The sequence below is a fragment of the Caretta caretta genome, chromosome 16, assembly GCF_965140235.1.
Source record: "Caretta caretta isolate rCarCar2 chromosome 16, rCarCar1.hap1, whole genome shotgun sequence".
Lineage (NCBI taxonomy): Eukaryota > Metazoa > Chordata > Testudines > Cheloniidae > Caretta > Caretta caretta.
The window spans coordinates 13,553,114-13,576,201 of NC_134221.1; the positions used below are offsets into that span (position 1 = coordinate 13,553,114).

General features: G+C 47.2%; 1 protein-coding gene across 7 annotated transcripts in view; it reads right to left on the reverse strand.

The window, feature by feature from the left end:
* Window positions 1-2,633: 2,633 nt before the first annotated feature.
* SH3GLB2 (SH3 domain containing GRB2 like, endophilin B2) overlaps window positions 2,634-23,088 on the reverse strand; it is a 40,129-nt gene continuing 19,674 nt past the window's right edge. Inside the window, exons 6-12 of one of the 7 annotated variants that reach the window (XM_048823297.2) lie at window positions 18,925-18,987; window positions 13,133-13,156; window positions 9,600-9,689; window positions 8,876-8,976; window positions 8,374-8,388; window positions 5,281-5,530; window positions 2,634-4,425 (exon numbers count right to left, since the gene is read on the reverse strand). In XM_048823297.2, coding sequence (XP_048679254.1) covers window positions 4,318-4,425; window positions 5,281-5,530; window positions 8,374-8,388; window positions 8,876-8,976; window positions 9,600-9,689; window positions 13,133-13,156; window positions 18,925-18,987 — 651 coding nt within the window. In that variant the 3' untranslated portion in view covers window positions 2,634-4,317. The remainder of the gene's footprint in view (window positions 4,426-5,280; window positions 5,531-8,373; window positions 8,389-8,875; window positions 8,977-9,599; window positions 9,690-13,132; window positions 13,157-18,924; window positions 18,988-23,088) is intronic. The other 6 variants (XM_048823299.2, XM_048823300.2, XM_048823298.2 and 3 more) reach the window with 6 other exon arrangements.

Sequence of the window (23,088 nt, forward strand, 5' to 3'; positions counted from 1 at the left end):
GGAAACAAAAATTCACAGCCTATGGCCTGTCCATGACTTGTACTGTATACCTGACTAAATCTTGGGTTTGGGGTGGGGCAGTGCATTGCCCAGGACCCCCTTGGGTACTGAGGAGGAAGTAGGGGACATAGTGGCCCAAGACCTCCACTGCTGGGGGGGGCAGTAGTGGCCTGAGATTGCCACAGCCAGTTGCACTAGCCCCTCTCAAAGTCATGAAAGTCCCCATCTGTGACAGACTTGCAACCTTACTTATAGCTAGGGAAAAGACCTGGACTAAGTTAGTGACAATCATTCCTGGCATTTTACTGCTGCCATCATCTCACCCTGAGTTTACCAAGATTTTTTTACTGCCTTAGCAGAGGTGTGAAGGGGGTAATAATTCACAAAAGGGAAGTGCTATGACCAGTAAGATGGGAAGATCAGACTAGGTGAGTGGTCCTGCAACACACAGACTAAGGCCTACTCTTATTTAGAAGACACTAGTGCTTGACAGCAGGTGCAGCTGAATAGGAAGAGTTAGCACCAACAAATTCACAAGAGGAGCTAGCAATAGAAACATGCCTTGTGCCTAGAGAATCAGCTCAAAAGGGGCAAGCTTGGTGATTAGGGAAATACTGACAGCTGTATAACTAGTCAGCAAGATCAGCCTCTGCTTGCTTCTCTCTCCCCCTTTTCCACAGTAGCTGGCTCATGTTTTTAGTCCACCTGACAGTCAGTTTACAGTAGAGAGCACACTTTGTGGTTAGTGACTGTCACCTGTCAAGTTAAGCATTAATTTTCTACACAGAGTGGTGCCTGAGGAATTTATAGCATTATTAGAAAGGAACAAGGAGCTGTTTTAAACAGTTAATAGACAAATGAAGTTGAACTTTCATTTTAGCCTGTGTCAGTGAAATAGCTGTAATGAGGGCTGGTACTAGACAGAGTAGTTTGCTACTGTGAATGGTATTTAGAGGTAGGTTCTTGTGAAGTTACTTTAAATAGGATGGTGTCATGGCCCCTTAGCTGCAGCATGCTCAGTCTGAATTATTCAGAAGAGCAATGAAGGGTGACAAAGTTTGAGGGTGTCAAGTTAAGAAAATAGGGGAATGAGATGAAGGCTTAGGAAGCCATATAGCAGGTTAGATTGCAACAGTCCACTACAAAAAGTTAATCCTTTAATATTGAAAACTGAACAGTGAATGTATGAAGTAGACAGGGGGAAATAAACCTGTATTACTTATTAACCTTAGTAGTTTTGCCAGGTTGGCAGTAGTGTGCACCTGCTCTAAAGCTGAGAGCTGAAACATTAAAGCAGGGGCACTAGAGCCCTCTCTTGTGTATGGCTGCCCCCAAAAAACAAAACACCTTGATTCTGAATTACAGCCATAAAGCCCCCAGGAGTGGTCCTGGGCATCACTCTAAACAGCCAGCATGTATCACATGAAGCTTTGAGGATTAACTGGTTCAGCTTCTCTGAAAGCAACTTTTAACTTTAAAAAGAAAGAGGAGTACTTATGGCACCTTAGAGACTAACCAATTTATTTGAGCATGAGCTTTCGTGAGTTACAGCTCATGTCATCCGATGAAGTGAGCTGTAGCTCACGAAAGCTCATGCTCAAATAAATTGGTTAGTCTCTAAGGTGCCACAAGTCCTCCTTTTTCTTTTTGCAAATACAGACTAACAGCTGTTACTCTGAAACCTTTTAACTTTAAGGCACACAAACTTAAGCTCTGTGTATGCCTGTTAGAGGCAGTACTTTTCCTACACAGCAGCACAGCTGTTAACTGGATTGAGGTTTGCTTAGTCACTTTCACATCTAATCAAAGAACTAGGGCTCCACAGGCAAGGAGGAAGAGTCCTTGAAGCTGTTCAGAGGAAAAAGATCAAATATTTGTTCTTAGCATTCAGCCAGTGCTTTCCATGAAGCTGCAGCTTTTGACTTACCTGTGTCAGGAGCCAGTACCTCTTGGGGGAAGCTCTTGCCACCATTAGGAGATATTCTAAAGGCAATACAGACTACAAGCCACATCATGGCTTTAAGTCTGGCTTACTGTTGAGGAACAGCCCAGGATGGGAAGTTAGCATGGTGGTCATAGGGATCATTAAGAAGAGCTTGGGTTGGATTGGCCACTTGATTTTTGTATTTGTTAAATGCAAGACAGACACCAAACATTGGAGTAAGGAAGCCAAGTGAACAAATAAAAAGGTATTCTTGGAACTTCCCCAATGTGGGGAAGGGACAATTTTAGGATAAGTCAGCAATAAACAGAGCTTATAGTGGCAATAAAGGAATAGTCAAGCCCAGAACAGCAACACTGGAAATGTTACCAGACCAGAGTGTGGCTGTATTCTTTATAAACCACACCTGTGGTCTGGGCTAGGGAAACATGGCTTAGAGATAGCCCCTGTTACTTGTTAATTCAAGTTAGCCTGCCTAGTTCACTTCTATACCAGGATCTGCTAGAAGGGGAGGGGTAGACTGTGCCTTCCCCAAACCCCACACAGAGCAGAGTACAGAACTGAATGCTATTAAGGACATAGCCTACTCCCACAAGCAGACACATTAAACAGTACTAGCACAGCTGGAAAGCTTCACACTGAACTTTAGTTTAAGCTAATAGGGTGGGAGATAAAAAGGAGAAGTGCCATAGAGGATTCAGAGTCATCTTTAATCTCAAACTTCTTGTGACATCTGAGTAACAATACTGCACAACTCTTAAGTTACATTACCCCACTCAGTACTGTTCACTGCTAGCTGGAAAGTGAAGCAGTATGGAACCCACACAAGATTGAGACAGGAGGGCAGACTGGTTGTTTATTGGCAAATAAATGCTGAAAACCAAGAACCCTATATACACAGGTGCTCTGTGCCCTATTACATTAGGATGATCACAAAGCAGTCAAGGAAGAGTGCAAAAGATCAATGGATAAACAAGCAAGTCAGTGTCTGTCTAGACACACCAGGGGAGGGGTAGTGAACAAAGATCTTGGTGCAGTTGAATGCTTCTACACAGGGTTTGAGCTGCTAAAGCAATTTTATTTTGCCATCTAAATCCCTTAGCTGTTGAGCTCATCACCTCATAGGGAGAGCTTTCAGACCAAGGTGTCTATTACTTCATCCATTTTCCTCCTTGCTATTTGTGATGGTTCAAGTTACAAGGGCACCCTGGACAACAAAATGGGAAGGAGGGATGAGAAAGCAGAACCAATTACTACTTCATATGCCAAGAGGTAGTAAGAGGCTCATTGTGAATATACAAAGTGTAAGGACCCATCCCACATGCTGAGGTAGGATGCGCCAGGTCTGTTCACTACCAGCTGGATGGGACAAGAGAGCATTTAAATTAATCTCATTGTTAAAACAGACTAGCAGGCTAAACTCCACCCCCCACAAAGCAGGCCTGGAAAAAACCCCAAGAAGAGTAGTGAGCATGAACATAGGGAGCAAAAGCTTTTTTAAAGGCTTGTAAATTCAGTCCATGCCCAATTGCTTGAGGAAATGCAAGCAAGATGCACATTCCCTTGCACTGAAAGGTGGTTTAGTTCTTGCAGTAGTGGCCTTGGGTCATTAGATTAGTGAAACTGGAAGAAAGTTTAACTAGTCATTCTGTGCCAGGCAGCAGCCATCAAACACCATTATAGTAGCCCTGCTTGGCATTAAAGCCCTGCTTTATTGTTCCTCCATGGGTCATGGAGTGCTTTGGATGGGGAATTGTGTTCTCTTACAGAGACATGCAATCCAAATACAGCAATATTCCATACAGCGCCTCATGGAATTGGCCTCTGTTCTTGTTAGAGCATGCCAGTGTTAGCATTTTGAAGGAGACCCAGCGCCTCTGCCCCATTGGAATGCATACAATGATGTGGCCCAAGCAAGGAGTACCCTGGTAAAGAGCCTCTGAGAAGACAAAGGGAGGGAGGGAAGACAGGCATGAAGATGCTGAATGCAAAAAAGAAAATAGTTTTGGTCTCCAACACCACAAGCAGCTTTTGAGGAAGAAGAGACAGGGCTGGTTCCTGGAAAGCCACCACAGTTAACACAAGCAGGGCAGGGGAAAGGGATCAGTAGAGGGAATCCCAACACACCACATGACCCTTACAACTAATCCTCAAAGCAGGCTGTGTGGACAGTTAAAATGAATTTAGCTCCAGGGGCCTTGAAAGGTGAAATGACCCTTCCTCCCCCTCCGACCAGCTAGTCATCTCTTCCTAATTCCCATGTTAGTTGTGAGTTGACCCTGAAGAGAGCAATGGTCTCATGAAGGAATTGGCATTAAAAATGCCAGGACATGGAGGGTTGCATTTTGCTTGTAGATTCTCCCTCCTGGCAGCATTTAACTGAGCAGTTCTAAGTAGGTGACAGGAACTTTGCCCTTCTGGTTGCCCCTCTCCCCTATGAGCCAATCTGGATCCATCCCTGGCAGGCTGTACACTGTGATCATCTGGGAGAGAAAAGAGAATTACATGAAATCTCATGCCTCAGATGGAGCCAAGAATAGAATTAGGTTTGAGATTTATTTTATTGCCTGCAGTACCCCATCTAGTTCCCCCTAGTGTTTCCCAGCATCTCTAGACCTTTCCCCAAAGCCCACTTTGAGTTAGTCCCACTAGTAGACAGACTCTTGCCTGGGAATTCCCCAAGGACCTGTCAGTGGCTTCCAAGTTTGTATGTTTAGTCATGGCAGGACTTTAAGCACACTTGTGTCAGGCCACAGCACTGCGCTCAGATGTTCCCCCTCACTGATGGCAGAAGGGAGTTCAGAGACACTGCCATGAAATTGCTTAAAACTTCAGCCTGCTCTGAACTATTAATGTCTTCCCAGGACTTTTCTACCCATCCAGTGGTTGAGGACTGGACCATTCAGTCCTCAGCACCAGAGAGTTAAAGAACAAGTGAGTGGCCTTTTTATCTAACCCCCTGGGCTTGGTTAGGTGAGACAAGGCAGCTGAAGGAATTCTTTGGGTAACATTCAGGCCTTAGTGCATTAATGGCAAGAGACTTCAGTGGGATCAAAAGGAAGCAGCAGGGGTGTACCCATCGGGTTGACCTATGGCATTGCAGAATTTGGACCCATTCTCCTCTCCACTACTGTCATTCCACTAATTGCAGTAGGAATTAGTCCCAATTTACACTGGTGTAAATGAGAAGCCAAGCTCACTTACTAGCCCCACTAGTGAAATGGCAGGGGAGTCTCTAGTCCCAGCACCAAGGGCCTTGCCAAGCCCTTATCCGGCACGGCTGTGCAGCAGTGCCAGACGGAGTGCAAGTAGCTGAGAGTTCAAGGGCAGATACCAACCTCATCTGCTAATAGCGCCAGCTCACTGCTGTCAGCTGCTTCATAATCATAGAGAACTCTGGCCTTCCGGGTCCCGCTGGCTGGAGGCTTGACATCATTCAGGTTCAGTGCCCCCTCAACAGCTGTGGCAGGGTTAGGTGCCCTGCCTACAGTGGGCACAACAGGAATGGTGGCAGCAACAGTGGGGGGAGAGGTGGTAGCTGGGGGAGGCGATGTGGACTCTGCATTGCCCACAAATGTACCTGGAAACCTTAGTAAGAGGAAAAGGCAAGTTAGTGAGGCTCCAGCATTGCACAAGAGAGGTAGCCTGTTGGTTCATGATTCTGACTAGGAAACTGCTCCCTAAGGGGGTTCTAAGCCATCAGTCAGGGTAACTAGAGATTCAGAAAAGACATGCAGAACTTTCTGTTGAGCGTCCAATCAGGCAGCTCTGTTTGTTTCTCTAATGTCACATTACACAAAATGTGCTCGATTGTAGCTTATGGGGACAGTCTTGTCACTGAGTCACTTTGGAGAGTAGTGTTAAGGTTTACAAGAGTAAAACAGATGGTTCTCCAGTCCGCACTGCCAATGTGCCTGAGTCCTCAGCAGCAGCACTGCCCATCCTCCCCCTTAGGAGGCTCAGCAGAAGCCACCCCCAGATGGACTGACTGAGAACGTCACAATAGTTTTAACCTAAGACAGATTGGAGTAGATTTCTTGTGGTGAAAGGGTAAAGCGAGGTAGTGTGGCCAAGCAGCTAGAGCACTGGACCAGCACTCGGGAGACCTGGGCTCCACCAGTGGCTTACTGTGCAACCCTGGCCAAGTTACTTGGTCTTGGCTCATTTGTCTTCCACTTTTTGTCCACCTAGATTGTAGTCTTGTGTGCAGGCAGCACCAGCACAATGCCCCTGACCCCCAAATCTTAGCTGGGGCCTCTAGGCTCTACTGTACTAGATCATCAATAGTGGGGTAGTTGAATAAGGTTGTGGATCCCACACACCCATTAAAGTTCAACTGCACCCATGGCTGGTCATGTGTAACATGCCATTAAACTGTGCTGTTAAAGTGTTAGAGCAGAGAATTCATTTAGCTTCTCTGCCAAAAATAGCAGCTCTGATGTAACAAATCAGAAGTACTGTCCTAAACTGATGTGTCAATAGAAGAGGCTTTAGAACTGATTAATTAAAAACCAGTAATAAATCAGGACCAGATGGCATTCACCAAAGAGTTCTCAAGGAACTCATATGAAATTGCAGAACTACTAACTGTAGTAAGCAACCTATCACTGAAATCAGTCTCTGTACCAAATGATTGGAAGCTAACTAATGCAACAATTTTTTTTTAAAATAAGGGCTCCAGAGGAGATCCTGGCAATTGCAGGCTGGTGAGCCTAACTTCAGTACCTAGCAAATTGGCAGAATTAGACAAACATGACTTGTCAGGGAAGAGTCACAGCTTTGGGGAGGCAGGACTTCCCTTTACAAATCTATTAGAATTCTCTGAGGGAGTCAACAAGCACATGGATGCAGGTGATCCAATCACTACAGCATACTTTGACCTCCAGAAAGCCTTTGACAAGGTCCCTCACCAAAGGCTCTTAAGGAAACTAAGGCTATGGCTACACTACATCTTAAATTGACAAATTAAGACTCAGGGATGTGCATTAGCCACCCCCCAGTGATAATTTATGCTGACGTAAGCACCAGTGCTGACAGCCCTATGTTAGGGGATATATTCTCCCACCAATATAGCTACTGCCACTTGTGTGGGCTGGAGTTATTAAGCTGTCAGGAGAGCTCTCCCATCAGTGTAGAGTGGCTACACTAAAGAGCTTACAGTGGTGCAGCTCATCAATGCAGCTATGTCACTGTAAGCTCCCTAGCATAGCCAGAGCCTAAGTAGCCATGGGATAAGAGAGAAGGTCCTCTCATGGATCAGTAACTGGTTGAATAATAGGAAACAGAGGGTATGAATAAATGGTCAGTTTTCACAATGGAGGAAGATTAACATTGGGGTTCCCCCCCAACCCCCAGGATCTGTACTGGGACCTGGGCTGTTCAACATAAGTGATCTGGAAAATGGGGGTGAACAGTGAAATGGCAGTGTGCGCTGACAATAAATTATTCAAAATAGTGAAGTCTAAAGCAGATGGCAAGGGTCTCACAAAACTGGGTGGATGGGCAACAAAATGGCAAATTAAATTAAAAAAGGCACACTGGAAAGAATTACATCTATACATACAGAATAATGCATCAAAAAGCTAAAAAGTAGGTTAGGAACTACTAGGAAAGAACAGGAAACAAGACAAAATATCATGCCACTATATAAATTCGTGGTGCACTCACACCTGACTATTATGTCTAGTCCTGGTTTCCCCATCCAAAAAAGGGGATTGTGGAACTGGAAAGGTTCAGAGAAGGGCAACAAATGTTATTCAAGGGTATGGTATGGCTTGGCTTCTGAATGAGGATACTAAAAGTATTAGAGCTGTTCATCTTAGAGTGCCAGCTCTCTGGGGGAGGGGGAAGATTATTGAAATTATAAAATGATTCACACAGTACAAAAACCAGGGGTCACCTAATTTAATAGGCAGCACGTTTAATGCAAACAAGAGGAAGTACTTTCCTGCACAATGCACAACTTACCTGTTGAATGCATTGCCATGGGATGTTGTGATGGTCAAAAGTATAACTGGGCTCAAAAAAATAAGATGGATAAGTTCATGGAGGATAGGTCCATCAATGGCTATTAGCCAAGATGGTCAATGATATAGCCGCATGCTTGGGGCAACCCTAAACCTCCGACTACCAGAAATCAGGAATGCGTCATCTCATGATCATCCTGTTCTGTATGCTCTTTCTGAAGCTCTGGGATTGGCCACTGTCAGAGACAGGAGACTGGGCAAGATGGACCATGGTATGACCCAGTACAGCAGCTCTTACATTCATGCTCAGTGCAAGACCAAGTCATGTTCAGCACCATTTCAGTTAGATGCTCTTGGTGCCTGTGTGTACTAACAGCTATTCCAGAATCCACAGTTAATACATGATTAACATGAACAGAAGATGAAGAGCTTTCCTGATTGTATCATCTAGGGCATCTTACTTACATTTCTCCTCTGGAGCTGCAGGCATGGAAAGGAAAGCAAATTGCAGTCATTCTGCAGCAACAGACCACCTGGTCAAGTCAGACTGCATTGGCAATTAGCCAAGGAATACCCCTCACCCCCACCCCACAGCCAGCTCTCCAGCACAGTACATGCAGCATATGGAAGCTCACTCTATGGGTACAGAAGTTAGACTTCAGTGGAAAACAGTTCCACTTGCGATCCAAAGAGCTATTAATTCAATGTGGCTCCAAGTTGCTTATAGATCCATTTAGAAAGGTGAATCCTGAAATTAAACACATAATAAAACCACCTCAATCCCTTTGGGCCTAGGCAGCATGATCATGATTCCCCATTACAAAGGTTGCTCAGAGGAGCTCTCCCAGAAATAAAGCTTTAAGGGCCTGATTTTTAAACCTAACCTCAGGTTTGTGTGTGGTGCAGAGATGGAGAACACAGAGACCAGGAAATGATGCCTCAAAGGCAAGGCGGCCTCATCCCTTACCTGCCCAGCTGCTTCTGCAGGTCCAGCATGTACTGGTAGCCCTGAGCATAGTAGGTAGTCTGAGATTCTACAAACTCATGGAGACAGCGAAGGTGATTCACCTGAAGGGAGAAGACAGATTGTCAGCTGGTCTGTTTGTGATCTGGAGCTAAGGTGCAGTGGCACAGAGGGAACCCCTCCCTACAGACAGGCATTTCCAGTATAGGGAAGTGGCAGCAGAGATGCATGGGCAGCAAGGTGCAGGACAGCGTTTAAGATTTGATCAAGAGGTGTTTTTGAACCGAGGCTTCCATTTAAGTGTTTGGGACTATGTAGGAACAAGTGGATGGGGTCTCTTCAGCTGGAGCCTGTGCCTTGTGCTCTAGCCAACTGAGCACAGGGTTAGGAGCCCAGCTAGTTAGTCCCCACAGCTCAAGTTACTCCCTCTAGATAATAGGAAGATCCAGGCTTCTCCACCTTGGCAAAGTGCATTGACACCTGCAGAGCTGTATGTGCCAGGTAGAATTTGGTTATTTTTATAGCACAAGGTACAGGGCTCATTATACCCCTGCCTTGAGCACTCCAGGTTTGCACTAAGGCCTCAGTTTACCCCATGAACTTGGGCATCACATTTGGTTTCTCTTCCTCCCAACCCTCTTCAGAAAGGCTCAGCATCATCACAGTATCCTTCTAGAAGGACACTATAGGTCATTAGTCTCAGACCACTTGCCCCTTGGGAACTCACATGTGTGCTGCTGATCCCCTCCAGCAGGAGGCGTGTCACTTCTGCCTGCCGATCAAAGTCAGTCTGGGCCACCCGGAGCTCATGTTCTGCCTGCAAGACAATAAGAGCATAAGGTGTTTCCTGGGCTGCAGAGAGGAAGGCTGAGTCCAGCTTCCTCTCTCTCCTGGAACTACCTGGACACCAGCTATAGACCCTTCCTGTCACCCGAAGGACAGAAGTAGGGACACATTTACAGGTGGCTACTGATCGAACGCCTCCTTTTGTGGAGCCTGACATCAGATGCATTGATCCTGGCATGCAGTGGTGCAGAGCACCCCTGGACTCCCTGGGAGCCGTGTTTGCTCAGAACTCTAAACACCTGGCTTATGGCAGTGGTGGGACTGGGCTTCCAAGAATCAATGGCCACTCTTGAAAGCTAGGTCCCAAGCCTCCAGCAGAGCCTGCAATGTATGTTTATAGCCCATCACCTCCAAGATCAGGCCTTCCCCAGGACAGCGGCAACCTGGAGGCCATGGAGACTAATCCATGATGAGAAGGAGAGCAGGTGATGTAACCCTCCCACCCCACTGAAGTCAGAGCATAGGCAGGCCTTATGGATCTTGAAGCATCCAGAGGGCCAGTCCTCCACTAACCCCCTCACCCCATTGTCTATGGTAGAAGGGCTCCACTTGGAATTGGACAGCCAGTGCCTCTTCATGGAGAGGGTGGCTATGTGGAAGGGCACCTGGCAGTTCAGCATTCCCATGGGAGTTGGCAGGGGATATGGCCGCTGAGAGAATCTCTCAAAGGTCTGCTCCTTCTGCCCCCAACCTAAGCCTAGAGAACCACAGGGATGGAGAGGTTTCCACAGCCCAGCTGGGAGGAGTGTCTTACCCTAAAATTGCCCAAGAACTGCTGGGGAAGTGTTGAATGGGTAACTAAGAATTTAACACTATTCAGACTCCAGAGGCTTCCAGGGAGCTGCTCTGAGATCATGTTAGCACAAGATCAGGCCCAAGAATGTCAGCTACAAGACAACCCTGCAGAAGAGGCACTGGGAGGAAACACCCCACTCACCAGCACTGCTGCCCATGTGGGAGGAGAGACTGTACAATTAGAAGAGGGCTTTAAATGTAAAGGCCAAAGCCCTGCCAGGCAGAGTGATTAATATGCAAAATCAGAGCCATAATTGGCCTTGCAGACAGCGCACTTACAAATTAATGGGTGGTTTGCAATGCAGGAACCATGCCCAAACAGATATTGTGAAAATAGCATTCAGTGCAATTAGAGCAGGCAGAGGGTTTGTTTTGGGGCTGGGGTGAGGGGAGGACATACCCTGATAGGAGAGAAGTGGAGCACGCTAGCAAAGAACATGTGTATTCTCACCCAGGAAGAGTCTTGTGTGAACCTCAACAGTGCTACCTGGGCCATGGCCAGTTTCCTCCTAGGGCTTGAGGACATAGGGAAATTGACCAGAATAGCTCTATGCTTACACTATTTTGGAACAGACCCACTCCCCAACCCCACCCGGGAGTAAGTGTCCACACAGGATATTGCAGGATAGTTATGCTGGTCAGTTTCTCTTAGTCAAGCCCTTAGTAGGTTTTTAATAGCTTGAGGCTGGAGCTCAGTAGTATTTCTTAGGATAGGTCACCACCTCCAAAAGTCCAGTGTTTATACATGCAAATCAAGCTTGGTTTTAAAGCAGAAAGATTGCTGTGGCCCACTGCTGTGGATCCAATGTTACTCTCTAGCACAGGGGTTCTCAAACTGGGGGTCAAGGTTATTACATAGGGGGTTTGTGAGCTGTCAGCCTCCACCCCAAACAATGGTGTTAAATATGTAAAAGAGTTTAATTTATAAGGGGGGTCCACACACACAGGCTTGCTGTGTGAAAGGGGGCACCTGTACAAAAGTCTGAGAACCACTAGCACAATGTGGGTTAGAGTACTCCAACAAACAAACACTCTTTAAAGACTGGTCTCTAGTTTAAGCCAACTCAACTGAACAGTTTCTCGCATCCTCTGTGAAAGGAGATTTAGGGGAAAATAAATTAGATTTCGGGGAGCACCAGCAGTGGTGTATTGTGCACCTGCAGTGAGACCTTTGGGAAACAGTTGGCTATAGACAGCTGAGCATTCTGCCAGGCAACCCTGGCTCCATTCCCATTGGGCAGAGCCAGGGATTTCATTGGCAGGCAGAGGTGAAGCATCATGCCACACAAGCCACAGGGTTTGCTCTCACACCCAGCAATTGCTGCCAGCAAGTGGGGCTTGGGGGGGGTCTTTTCCCCATCCAAGATCTGGGGATGTCTTGGGGACATCCTGAACTGGCTCCCACACCAGCATGTTTGCCTAGAGATCTGAGGAACATTAAGAGTTTATCATATAGGGAAAGTTAGGGGGGCTAGTAGCTAGTTCATATTTTGGTGCTAAACATGACCAGTTACATGTGTCTAATGGAAGAGGCCAGTGGCCCTGATTTGCGCCACACCTGGCACCAAGGAATTAACAACACTCCTCCTGCACAATTCTACCAATGCATTTCAGCCCTAACCAGCTTGTTCCGTCTGCTCTCTAGAGAATGCAATCATAGCATGCCAGGCTCCCTGGCCATTTGGGGATCTGGACACCTTCACTAGGTATTAGGTTAAAGATGCAGAGATACACAAGAGCACTCGATGTCAAGAGATGACGTATCACCACTTTAGATACCTGCCTAAAACATCAGAAGGTCTGTGACCATGCTCATCTCTAATCAGCACCCTACCATTCTGAGGCCCTATACAAGAAGGTCGATACCCAAGTATGTGCGGTCACATACCTGCTGCATCTCTGCCTTTTTAGAGTGTGCATTTCTGCTGCTGAATATGCAAAAGGAGCAGCTCTGGTTTATTATCCTGGCTTGGGGGTGTGTGTACGTGTCTCCTATGCAGGACCATCTTTACTCTGAGCCAGAGTATTTCCCCTCACTTTTCTATGCCAGACCAAAAACTTTCCATAAGGGCCGTCTAGGGTGTTTGTGGGAATTCCTTCCTCTTGGTTACTTCAGTCTAGACTCAAAGCTCCTCATCAGACTCAATTCCTCCAGAACAAATAGAAGAGATGGCTCTTAATGGTGCATGTATATTGAGGTGGGAGGAGTTTGTGCTGCAGGAAAAGAGCTGAAATTATAGTGCAGTGGCTCAGCTGCTAGCATGGCAGCCCAGGGAGCACCCAAGACTGCCTTGTATTATTATACACAGGGAGCCTAACTTTTCCAAAGACAAATGGGCAGGTCCTGGAGATTTGCAGATGTGGTCAAATTGCTTCCTCTCCAGTCCTACTAGCAGTAGAGTTAGCTGTTATAGTTTCCTTCACCACCTCACCACTTAACCCCAGTGGGAGGCACCCAGGGGACAGAGCTAACATCTCTGCTTTCAGCCCGCAGAGAGCAGTGAGACACCCTTGATCAAGCACCCCCCTCCACATTTGGAGGAAGAAATCTGCAGTATGTGTGTTCTGCCTCCCTCCCCACTCTAACATTTCCAGCACCTTTTTTGCCTGTGTACTTACTTTTTCCACCTCGTCGCTCCAGAGCTGGTGGGGCCACAGAGCAACAGGAAAGGAGATCAGTGTTGGAGACTTCAAGAAGCACTTGGCAACAACAGCAATTGGTGGGGATACTTCACAGATGCAGCAGGCTACCTCCAGGAACAAGCCAGCCCTTCACCCAGCAGCAGCAGGCAGCCTTCTGCCCCAGACAGGACACCTTCCTCAAGGAGCCCATTTTGCACTCCTTCCTACCTCCCCCGACCCATATCCTCAAACTCAGGAGATGTCTACACATGGAAGATAGTCAGGACTCAATGTGTTGAATTGATACCCCACTTTATTCTGGATTAATTTCTTGTGTGGATGCTCTTATTGCAGAGAATCTCAGACTAAATTAAACCAGAACAATTTAACAAGACTAGCTATTCCAGAATGACTCCTCATGTAGCCAAGTCTCAATCTGACCCTCTGTGAGAGGAATCCTTGTAGTGGTCATGTACAGCACCTAGCACAATGGGGCTCCTAGACAGGGAGTGGGCTTCTACAACACAAGTATGAAATAAGCTCTGGACAGAACAGAATGCAAGAGCTGGGATGGGCAGAGGTGGAGGGATGGATAGAGTGAAAATCTCTGAACAGCAAGGTCAGAATAGCTCAACAATGCAATGATCTGCACCCCTGAAGCTAAGGTGGGGCAGGAGTTGAAGGAGAGCTTCTTCCAGAATGCTGGTGGGAGTGGTGGGGCATGGTGTAAAACTGAGCAAGGTCTGCAGTGAGACAGGGCTAGTGCAGACAATTCACCATGGCCTGAGGGGGGCATGTGCAGCCAAGTGAGTGGTTGTGACAGTTTAAAGGAGTCCCTCACCTCACTGATCCATAGCTTGGGAGAACAGAAAAAGCTACATGGAATCCAGGCTGGTCCAAGGTTCTGGCTAGTTCAAAGTATTCCATGGGGCAGGGGGCAGATATGGGTGTTTATAGCCAAGCTTGTCCTTCATAGGAGGAAGGCAACATTGAACCCCAGCTCCCCTTCCCAGGCCTGCTGGAGCTTGCAGCTTTGCCTCTGTCAGAGGAAGACTCCTGCCAGGAGTGGGTGAGTCTCATCTCCCATCCTCCCCACTAACTCCTGGGGTAGGGTAGCACAGTCAGCTGCTCTCTGGGATCTGGCTTGGAGGTATGAAACATAACAGTCAACAAAAACACAAAAACACACAGCAAAAGGAGAGGGAAGAGACCAGGCAGAAAAACACTGATCTACCCCAGAGGGTCCTTGGCCTTGTCTTTCCCCATGATGAGGGGTTTCCCACTCCAGCACAGCCACACACATAATTACTATTGACTAATGGGGGGGGCGGGGTGATACCAAGGAAGCTGAGACAAGAACTGCAGCAAGCTGGGAGAAGGGTCTAGTGGCCTGGAAGCCAGAAGTCTGAGCTCTGGCGTGGTAAAGCCTGAAATACTGAACTGGGACCTAGCTCTGAGTACTCCCTACCTAGGAGAGTGACTGAACTGGGGCTGGGGCATGGAAGACCAGTGTGTAAGGACTCCAAAAAACAGGACCCCAGGAGGGGAATTTTGGGGTTACTCATGGACTGAGTTCAGGGGACCTAATGAGAGGAGAAATTGGCAGCAGCTGGCCTTATGGATGTAATACACTCCTCCTTGCACTTGCTTAAGCTTGGCCACCCATAGCATTATCTTGATGTAGAGGAATTTGTAAGTTACTTTTGTAGCTACACTGTATGCTGTCACCACTTAGCATTTCCTGGTCAAAAAGTCCCAAATCCTCCTGATGCAGAAGTGAAGGCCCTTTTGCAGAAAGGCTTGGGCTAGATTGGCATTTCCAGCAGTAGAGGGCCTATGATACAAAGATCACAGTTTTGAATCTATCCAGTAGAAGGTAGTGGTACACACATACTAGCCATCTCACAATAATACCCTGCATTGAAAGCCAGAGCTGTTTGTGGCCAGTGATAGAGAGACTCCAGAAATTTGACAGCTCCATGGGGCTCTAGTGCCCTGTTCTAGCATTCCAGTCTCAGCACACAGGTTTGTCCATTGCTTTAAGTATGTGCTCTCCCTCCTAACCCTATGTATTTAGTGCACTAGTCACCAGTGTTCATCTTTAATCCAGCTTTGCGCTGCCTAAACCAACCCTGGAGAGCTTCCCCCAACCCCACACTTGGGAGAAAAAAATCAAGCCCAATTTTCTCATCCCAACCCCAGCAGCCATAGAAGACAGTGGGTGGGCAGGGCAAGAGTCCATGTGTGGACCTCATGCAGGCTGTTAAAGCAACACAGGGAAGACTAGCAAACACTCTTTAAAAGGCTTCTGTCAAGAGGCAGTAGATGGAAATCCCACTCTAGTACACATACATTTGTTTAGCCTTGTGGAGCACACATCTTCTGCCTCATGAGGTTTCCACAAGCACCAGCCCTCCCTTCTACAGGGTTTAGGTGGAGATCCCCTACCTAATGGGAAGGGTTATTCTAAGCAGGAATTCACGGGTTAATATTCTCATTCTCCTCCGAGATCTGTCCAGCCAGAAACAGCTACTTCCTCAGCAGAGTTAGTGACAGACGCTCAGATTCATGCTGCTCTTAGTAGGGAAGGTCTGACCTCTCCACCCCACCCATATACTACCAAAGTGTACCACTGCCCTTCACCAGATAGAATCTGTGCCATTTGCTCAAGGTTTTGAGGAGCCCAACTGGCTGAGCTTGTGAAGTTATCCAATTAGGACCCTGCACTTCTCTGGAGCATAAGAGAGTTCCAAGCAGGTGTGTAGCTGTAGGCAGTCATGCATTTCAAAATGCCTCAGCAAGGCACCAGATCCCTCCAGTGCCATCATGGGCAATGAGTGGCACAGGGCTTATAAGAGACCAGGAGAGGCAGAATGCAGTGCTACCTTACCTCTCTACCCCCTCCCACATGAAGGGAGACAGCTCAGCTGTTTCAGCAGAAAACGCCAACTGACATTCTCAGAAGCCTAGCTGGAGCCCAAGGAATGCTCCTTAGGGCTATGCAATAGGTTTTCCTTAGAGCCTGTCCTAGGAGTACAGAGCATGGTAGGAGTGGCCAAACCAGCATCCTCCAAGAAGGGAGACCTGATCCATTGGAGTGCAGATTATTCTGCAGTCTGAGAGCAAGGGAGAAGGGCTGCTCCTTAGCTCCTACACTTCAGCTCAGGACACAGCTGAGAGACTAGGGTAGGGCAGCCTACGAGTTAAGAATTTTCCCTAGGCACATCCCTCTGGAGGATCAGATGGGATGAGGTCATCCAGGACCATTGTATGCCTCTTCTCTCCCACAAATAAAGCCATAGACTTCTGAAGTCTGAGTCCAGCTCTGTCCAAGTTGCATCTGGCTTGCCCAGAATGTCTGCAGTTTAGAATCATGAGAAGCTGGGAACACGCTGACTCATTTGCTCATGCACAAAAACAAGCCTGTTACCTTCTGGAGACAGCAACAATCCCTCCCTCCAGAGAGGAGGAGGGAGACACAAAAGCAAGATTAGCTGCTACAACTGCAGGAGTGAAAGGGTTAACATCAGGTCACAAACAGCAGAGGTACATGGCAATTCAGCCTAGAAAAGAAGCAGAGTGACAGCACGAAGAGTTCCTTCCCCACTGGGATGCCAGGCCCTTTGGGATGGATGCTGGTATTCCAAGCTGGCTAGAGAAACCTCCACAGCTACTAAGGTGGCCTTGTCTGCACTGGGCAGGGAAGCTCAATTAGCATCTCTCCAGCTAGCCAGGGTGGATTAAGCCTTCCTAGAGGTACCACCAGTATCCCTGCTCAGTGCAGGCAGGGGCCAAGGTGGTACTTCCTCTCCATCCACCTTCTAGTTGCAGAATAAAATGTCACAAGCACTTGTGAATGCACAGAACAAGCAGTCAGAGCCCTATCACCGCTACAAGCACTTCATGGAATAGAGACACTTGCCAACCAACTCACTGGGTTAGGAGCGGTTATGGGCAAGGCCCATGTACAATTCCACTATTAATAGGCAAATCCTAAAGAAAAATCCTGTAGGAGGAGTTTGGATTTGACATAGTACAGAGTTTACAACCAAGCCTTCTATTACTTCAATTCCCAAGGCACACTAGTCTCAGAATTGGTCTTTTAAAGGGATTGACCTGCTCATTGCAGAGCTAGTTCTGTGCAGTGCTGAGCATGTTGTGGATAAGTCAATGGAGTTACATCAGAGAGGAGTTTGACCTGAGCTTTGAGGTGGGGAAGAATTCTATGGGCCAAATGCCATGATTAGGCATTAGGTATTGCAAGCCAAATCTGAAGTTAGAGTCTAATCTCTGGCTGCAAGTCATGGAAATCTATAAGACATGGATAGGTTGTGTCTTCCAAGAGCCTTGGCTTCTCAAGTCTATGGTCTGCAGAAGCACAGGGCATGCTCCAATATTTTGGTCTGATCAGAGATGCCAAAATGCTAGTAAGGAGCTAGTCCTGTTTTGCCCTCTGCTCTCCAGTACCCAAATTGGTAATCACAATACCTCCATTGTGATTAAAAGTCTCACCCTTCACCAAGGGAGCCAGAGCTGTGAATTGATTAGAAGTGCCACTCTAGAGGAGAAAGGAGAAATCTGCAGCAATTGCTCACTCAGTCTCTTCCATAAGAGATTCTTAACAAGATATAGTTACTGAATTGGCCTATTGGAAACAATGTTGTACCAGCATCATGATCTAAAAAGGTCAGGGCAGATTCCCTGTGATACCAACACTGATGTTTCAGCCCAGGCACTTCTCCCCAGTTTGGGTATTGCATATTAAATATGCTGAATTAACAGCAGCTAAATCACTCCCATGGGGCTGTGGTTTGCTTATGCATTGGGCTTCCCCATTTGGTGCCTATGCAACCTGTCTTCCAGCCTCCCAGTCCTAGGTCACTCTAAGGCTGATGGGGCATCAGTGTGGTTTCACAAGTGGTTCAGAAAGCAAGACAGTCACCAAGTTTTCAACATTTTAACAAAAGATTGGATATCGTGCAATGGGGAGCCTTGAGCAAAGCGCTGGACACTGATGGTTCAGCCACACTTGATGCAACATGCTAGAGAGGCAGTGGGCAACTCATCCACTCCCAGCACAACTCTATGTTGTCATCTAGCCACCAAGATCTCCCACCAGCCAGGGACTCCTGATGTGGGGGAACCAAAGCAGTGGGAAAGTTTTGAGGCCATTTGTCTTCCACTTCTAACAAAGTTAAAGGCCTTGTACTGTTGGCCTGCCATCTCTTGTACCACAGGCAGTAAACAAGCATTAGGAGTGGGACTGTAGGATTACCCCTTGCTTGATCAATTTAACTAGAAGCCTCCTGAACTTCAGTATGCTGGTGGCAGTCCTGATCTGGTCAGGGAGCCATACACACTATACTCCACCAGGGCAGCAACCCTGCATTAGCACCCAATAGACTATTCCATCCATGTGGGGGATGGGGGAAGCCAGCTCACAAAGGACTATATTCCTCCCTCTCCAGTTCCTGCAAGTGCAACCAAAACACTGGTAAAGGATTCCCAGTTTGGGTTGGGAAAGAACAAAGAAGGCCAGTAAATACTTGGCTGCCAGTCACTGACTATCTCCACCCACAACTTTCTGCCTTTGCCATCAAGGTTTATCTGCAGCACATCTCTGCTCCCACCACTAAGGGCAACAGTCAGGTATGAAGGAAGGAAGGAATCCTGGGCAGCCCATTTCACATTAAAATGTTGAAAACAGCATAATGCTGGGTCAGAGTTGAAATCGGGTTGGAAGAAACCAAGGTAAGAGCGTAGATGTCTAGAAGAGGAGGTGATCTTACCGCTGATGCGCTGGCGGAGAGAATGTAATTACGAGGTCTAGTCTCCTGAAAGTCAGGTACAGCCTAGGGAAGGGGGGAATAGAGTTTCATATACAAGTCACACAGAAGAGTCCATGGAAATCAGTCCTCCCAATGAATGGGAAAAAGGGCTGGCAGTGCCCCGGACATTAGCTCCTAAAATAGTGGCAGACACATTTGAGGTCTCCTAGAAGGTAGTGGGGTGTGAGGTAGCCTGACAACTGTGTGTTTGCTGCAAGGAAGAGATCATGAAAAACTTCCAGCTGAATGGAGGGCCTTGCATACACCAGAATCATCTGTCAACTAAGTGAGCAGTTACAGATCCATTTACACCAACAAGTTAAACCAGAGTCTGAGTGCTTTGAGCCTAGCCCTAGACATGAAGGCCATTTGTTCCTCGTCTGGCTGACTAATGTGGGAGGATTTTAAACAGTCTTAGCTAGACCCAGAGTGAAGACTCAAAACAATTCCAAGCCCAGTGTATACAGGGCCTTAGCTTCTCTTGTACTGACTCCAAGGTTCCTTCTCACCTACAACCTATGGATCTCACATGTTACAAAGGATGAATATGCAGCTAGTTCAGTCACAGAATGGGGTATGAGGAAACTTATAACTGGGCAGAGTCTGCTCTAGTGTCCTGCATTATGTTCATGAGGAAGTGCACTTACTCTACCCATGATACTGTTAGCATGCACCATGTGGAGACACTGCCTCATCTACCAGCTCCATCCCCTCCAGGGTCTATTTCTGCCAGAGGCACCAAACCTCTTCATTGTGCTCACATCTCTGGTATTAGCACCTTGAGACCCATGCTTTTAGTGGAAAGGAAGGAGATACAAATCACTCCACCACCACCACCACCACATCAAAACCTCTTAAGAATCCCACCTTCATTGTGCACAGGAGCATATCTGGTCCATCGCCTTGTTGGCGGAGGACTCTATTCAATAGCATTTGCAGACTCTACCTGTACTTTATGGAAGTGGGTGGGGAGACTAACCAAGCCATCTTTGGCCGTAGCTGGACCCCTGCTACTGAGGCAGTAGGACAGGAAGGTTAAACGGCAGATTCTTCCCTTTTGGCCATGTTCCACATTCCCATGAGATGACCATTTCATGCCCTAGTTACCATGTTCTCATTAGCCACTTCATCATAGAGCAGCTGTAGTTTAGATTGGGGGGGGGAAGGCACAATTTATCTAAGACTATATTAAACTGAAGGCCATAACAAGAGCAGCTGGCTCTAATGGATTGAGTGATGCCAGTTACTCTAGTGTGAGCTCCTCAATTTCTGATTTGCACAAGCATAACCGATCAGAATATGGCCCAGCAAGTTTTGATCATGCAGCAAGCCGGTGTGCGACAGTCATATGATCCAGCATTTCTAACCCCAGCTAGATCTCTATAATTTTCCGGGCCGAGTACATGCCACCCATACTAATCTTTTTACTGCACACCCAGCTTGACTCACATGAATTGGCCCAATTTGCTCCAATTAGCAGCACCACTGAGCAGATTCACAACTCCATGAGATGTGAGGGCCCAATTCCATACACAAGAGGATGCAGCCAGCCTCTCATCAATAAGGGATTTTACCTCATGGGTTTTATGGGGGTGAGAAGAGAATAACCTAAGCTGAAATGGGAGGGAGGGAACAATTAAAAAACCAAAAAGAAATGCATTTGCTGATGAGGTGTTCCTGAGTAGGGCACAGCTGACCAAATCCACACTCCCACTGGCCAGATGTGGAAGTTAAGAGGTGCTCTCTCCAGAAGACCAAGATTCTTATGCCTCAGTTTTCTGGGTAAAGAAGCTAAGTTGAAAAGATGTCCCCCCACCCTTCATGGCCATCCCTTTGGCTCCAGGATAGCTTCCTTGGACTCCCAGAACTGGTCTTGTAGCACATGGTATGGAGGAGTCAAGCAGCTATCATACCTGTGCACACTGGCAGGGTTCATTTGCAAGCAGTGATCAAAAGGGAACATGAAGACTGGATGAATACACCTCTCCTCCCCCCATCCCAATGTTGTGGTGGGGAAAAAGAGGGTAGAGCCCTGAAGCTTAAGAAGGGACAGTACAGCACTGCAGACCAAGTTCAGGCACCACCCATCATTGTCTAACTTTCACATCCTTCTTTCCCCAAGGAGGGAGACTTCTTCTCCAACCCCACACCCAATGTGGAGCCAGAGGTAAGAGCCACAGTCATGTTTGTACATGGGACCCAGCCTCCTTTGAACACTGCTTGCAAGAGGCTTTAATGGAAACTGACTGCACACTCCTGGAGGGGCTGTAGAGAACCAGGAGGTTTCCATTGTTTTTTGGGCACCCTTTTGTCAGGCAGCCACAAGCCCAGACTGCTGCCGGACACAGGAGTGGAGTGGTTTTTAAATGGGAGAGGGACAATGAGAGGCATTAAGGAAAGAAGTCACAGCACTATTAACACAGTTAATACTCACATCTCCCTCACACTGAGCAAAATTACAGAAAAACAAAACAAAGGTTAGTGAACAAAAACACCATCAACATCAAAGACAAAGCAAGAACCCCACAAAGGTTAGAGGGGACACAAGCTAACCCACGAGACAGAACAGCAACTCACTGATTTGGGGATACCAGCTTCAGAGGTTCAGCACCAAGAGAAAACAAAAGCCAAGGGGAACAAAGTTGACATGCACAAGATCTGCACTATCTGGAGGGGGACATTAGCATGAAGTTGGGAGGGACAGGAGTTACCCAGGAAAGGTAGGACACTAATGGAGGGGGTTGTTTCTGACAGTGGATTTCAGGTCAGGTTTTAAACATGTTAACCAACATGATTACACTAGAACCAATTGCTAGTTCATGTACATTTAAAACCAGACTAGAATCCAGAGCCAACATATCCCATGTTGGCACTTTGTCCATCTGCTACAAGGGCCTTGCACACAATAGTGACAGCCACAATAAGAAAGCACAGAACCCTCCCCATAGCTCTACTGAGTCCAGGTAATCAGTCTCCATAAACTGGGCTGGATAAGAGGATTCTTAACTATGCTGGTATCCAAGGTGGCCACCTGGGTCAGGATTGCTCATTACATTACATCTACATTAGATGACTAGTTACATTTCCAGGAAGCAGGGTTATGCATGAGCATCTGCATTTCTAGGGTTGAGGGTACTTGGGACTCAAGCTCAATATCCCAGCAACAAGGTTTGTGATCTCCTGTAACATGGTTTGTTGTAGCTGCAGCACTTAAGGGCCAGATGCCTGACCAAAAGTCACCCTACCAGAGCCTGGCTTACTGCTACACACCAGCAGAGCCCTGGACAAAGCCTAAGCCAAAGTCTTTTAGGGCACTGAGCTACTGAGTCATTGTCCAGAACTTGTGCTGCCTGTACAACTGAAGAGAAGAGGAAAAGTCTAATTCTGCTCCAAGAGAACAAGACAGGAAAAGAGAAGGGGTTAGCATTTGCTGACTATTAATCAAGTACCATTTCCAGAATAGCCTGGGGCATGATGAACTGGATGGGGTGTGTGAGTAGAAGGATGGGGAAGTGGTACAGACTTTCCACCACACTCCTATCTGAATTTGGACCCATACCAGTATTCACCATTTACCTCTTTGAAACCAAGATCATGTTCCTCACCCCACCCCCTGCATGTCTACACATGGGGAAATTAGTGTTTCTGAAAATTGTATATCTGGGAGAACAAGAGTCACCTTAAGTGGAAGCGGGGAGACGGAGAGCAAGTTTTCATGCAATCTCAGTTATTCCATGTTGGGTGGAACCACAGGCTCAGTGGCCAAACAATCTGCAGAGCAAGGGGAGCCGACTTCTCTTAGGGTATTGATAGCCTCAGGACTAAAGGGTGTGTGCAAAACCACCTTACCCAGCAGGCTACAGAGCACATGCATTCTCAGATGTTAGAACTGGGACAGACCTGTTGACTGAAGGCCTTTGATATTACCATAGCTACCCATGCTCCTCAGTTAGATGAGGCCACACAACAGGAACCAATGCTGGAAAGAGGGAAGGAAAAGTCCCTGGGACACAAGTCATCTGGGACATGTGGAGAAGCCAAATCAAACCTAGCTGCATTGATGGCTGGCATGATGGGTCAGGCCAGGACACCCATTCTGGTATTTTGTAGCAGGAAAGAGCCAGA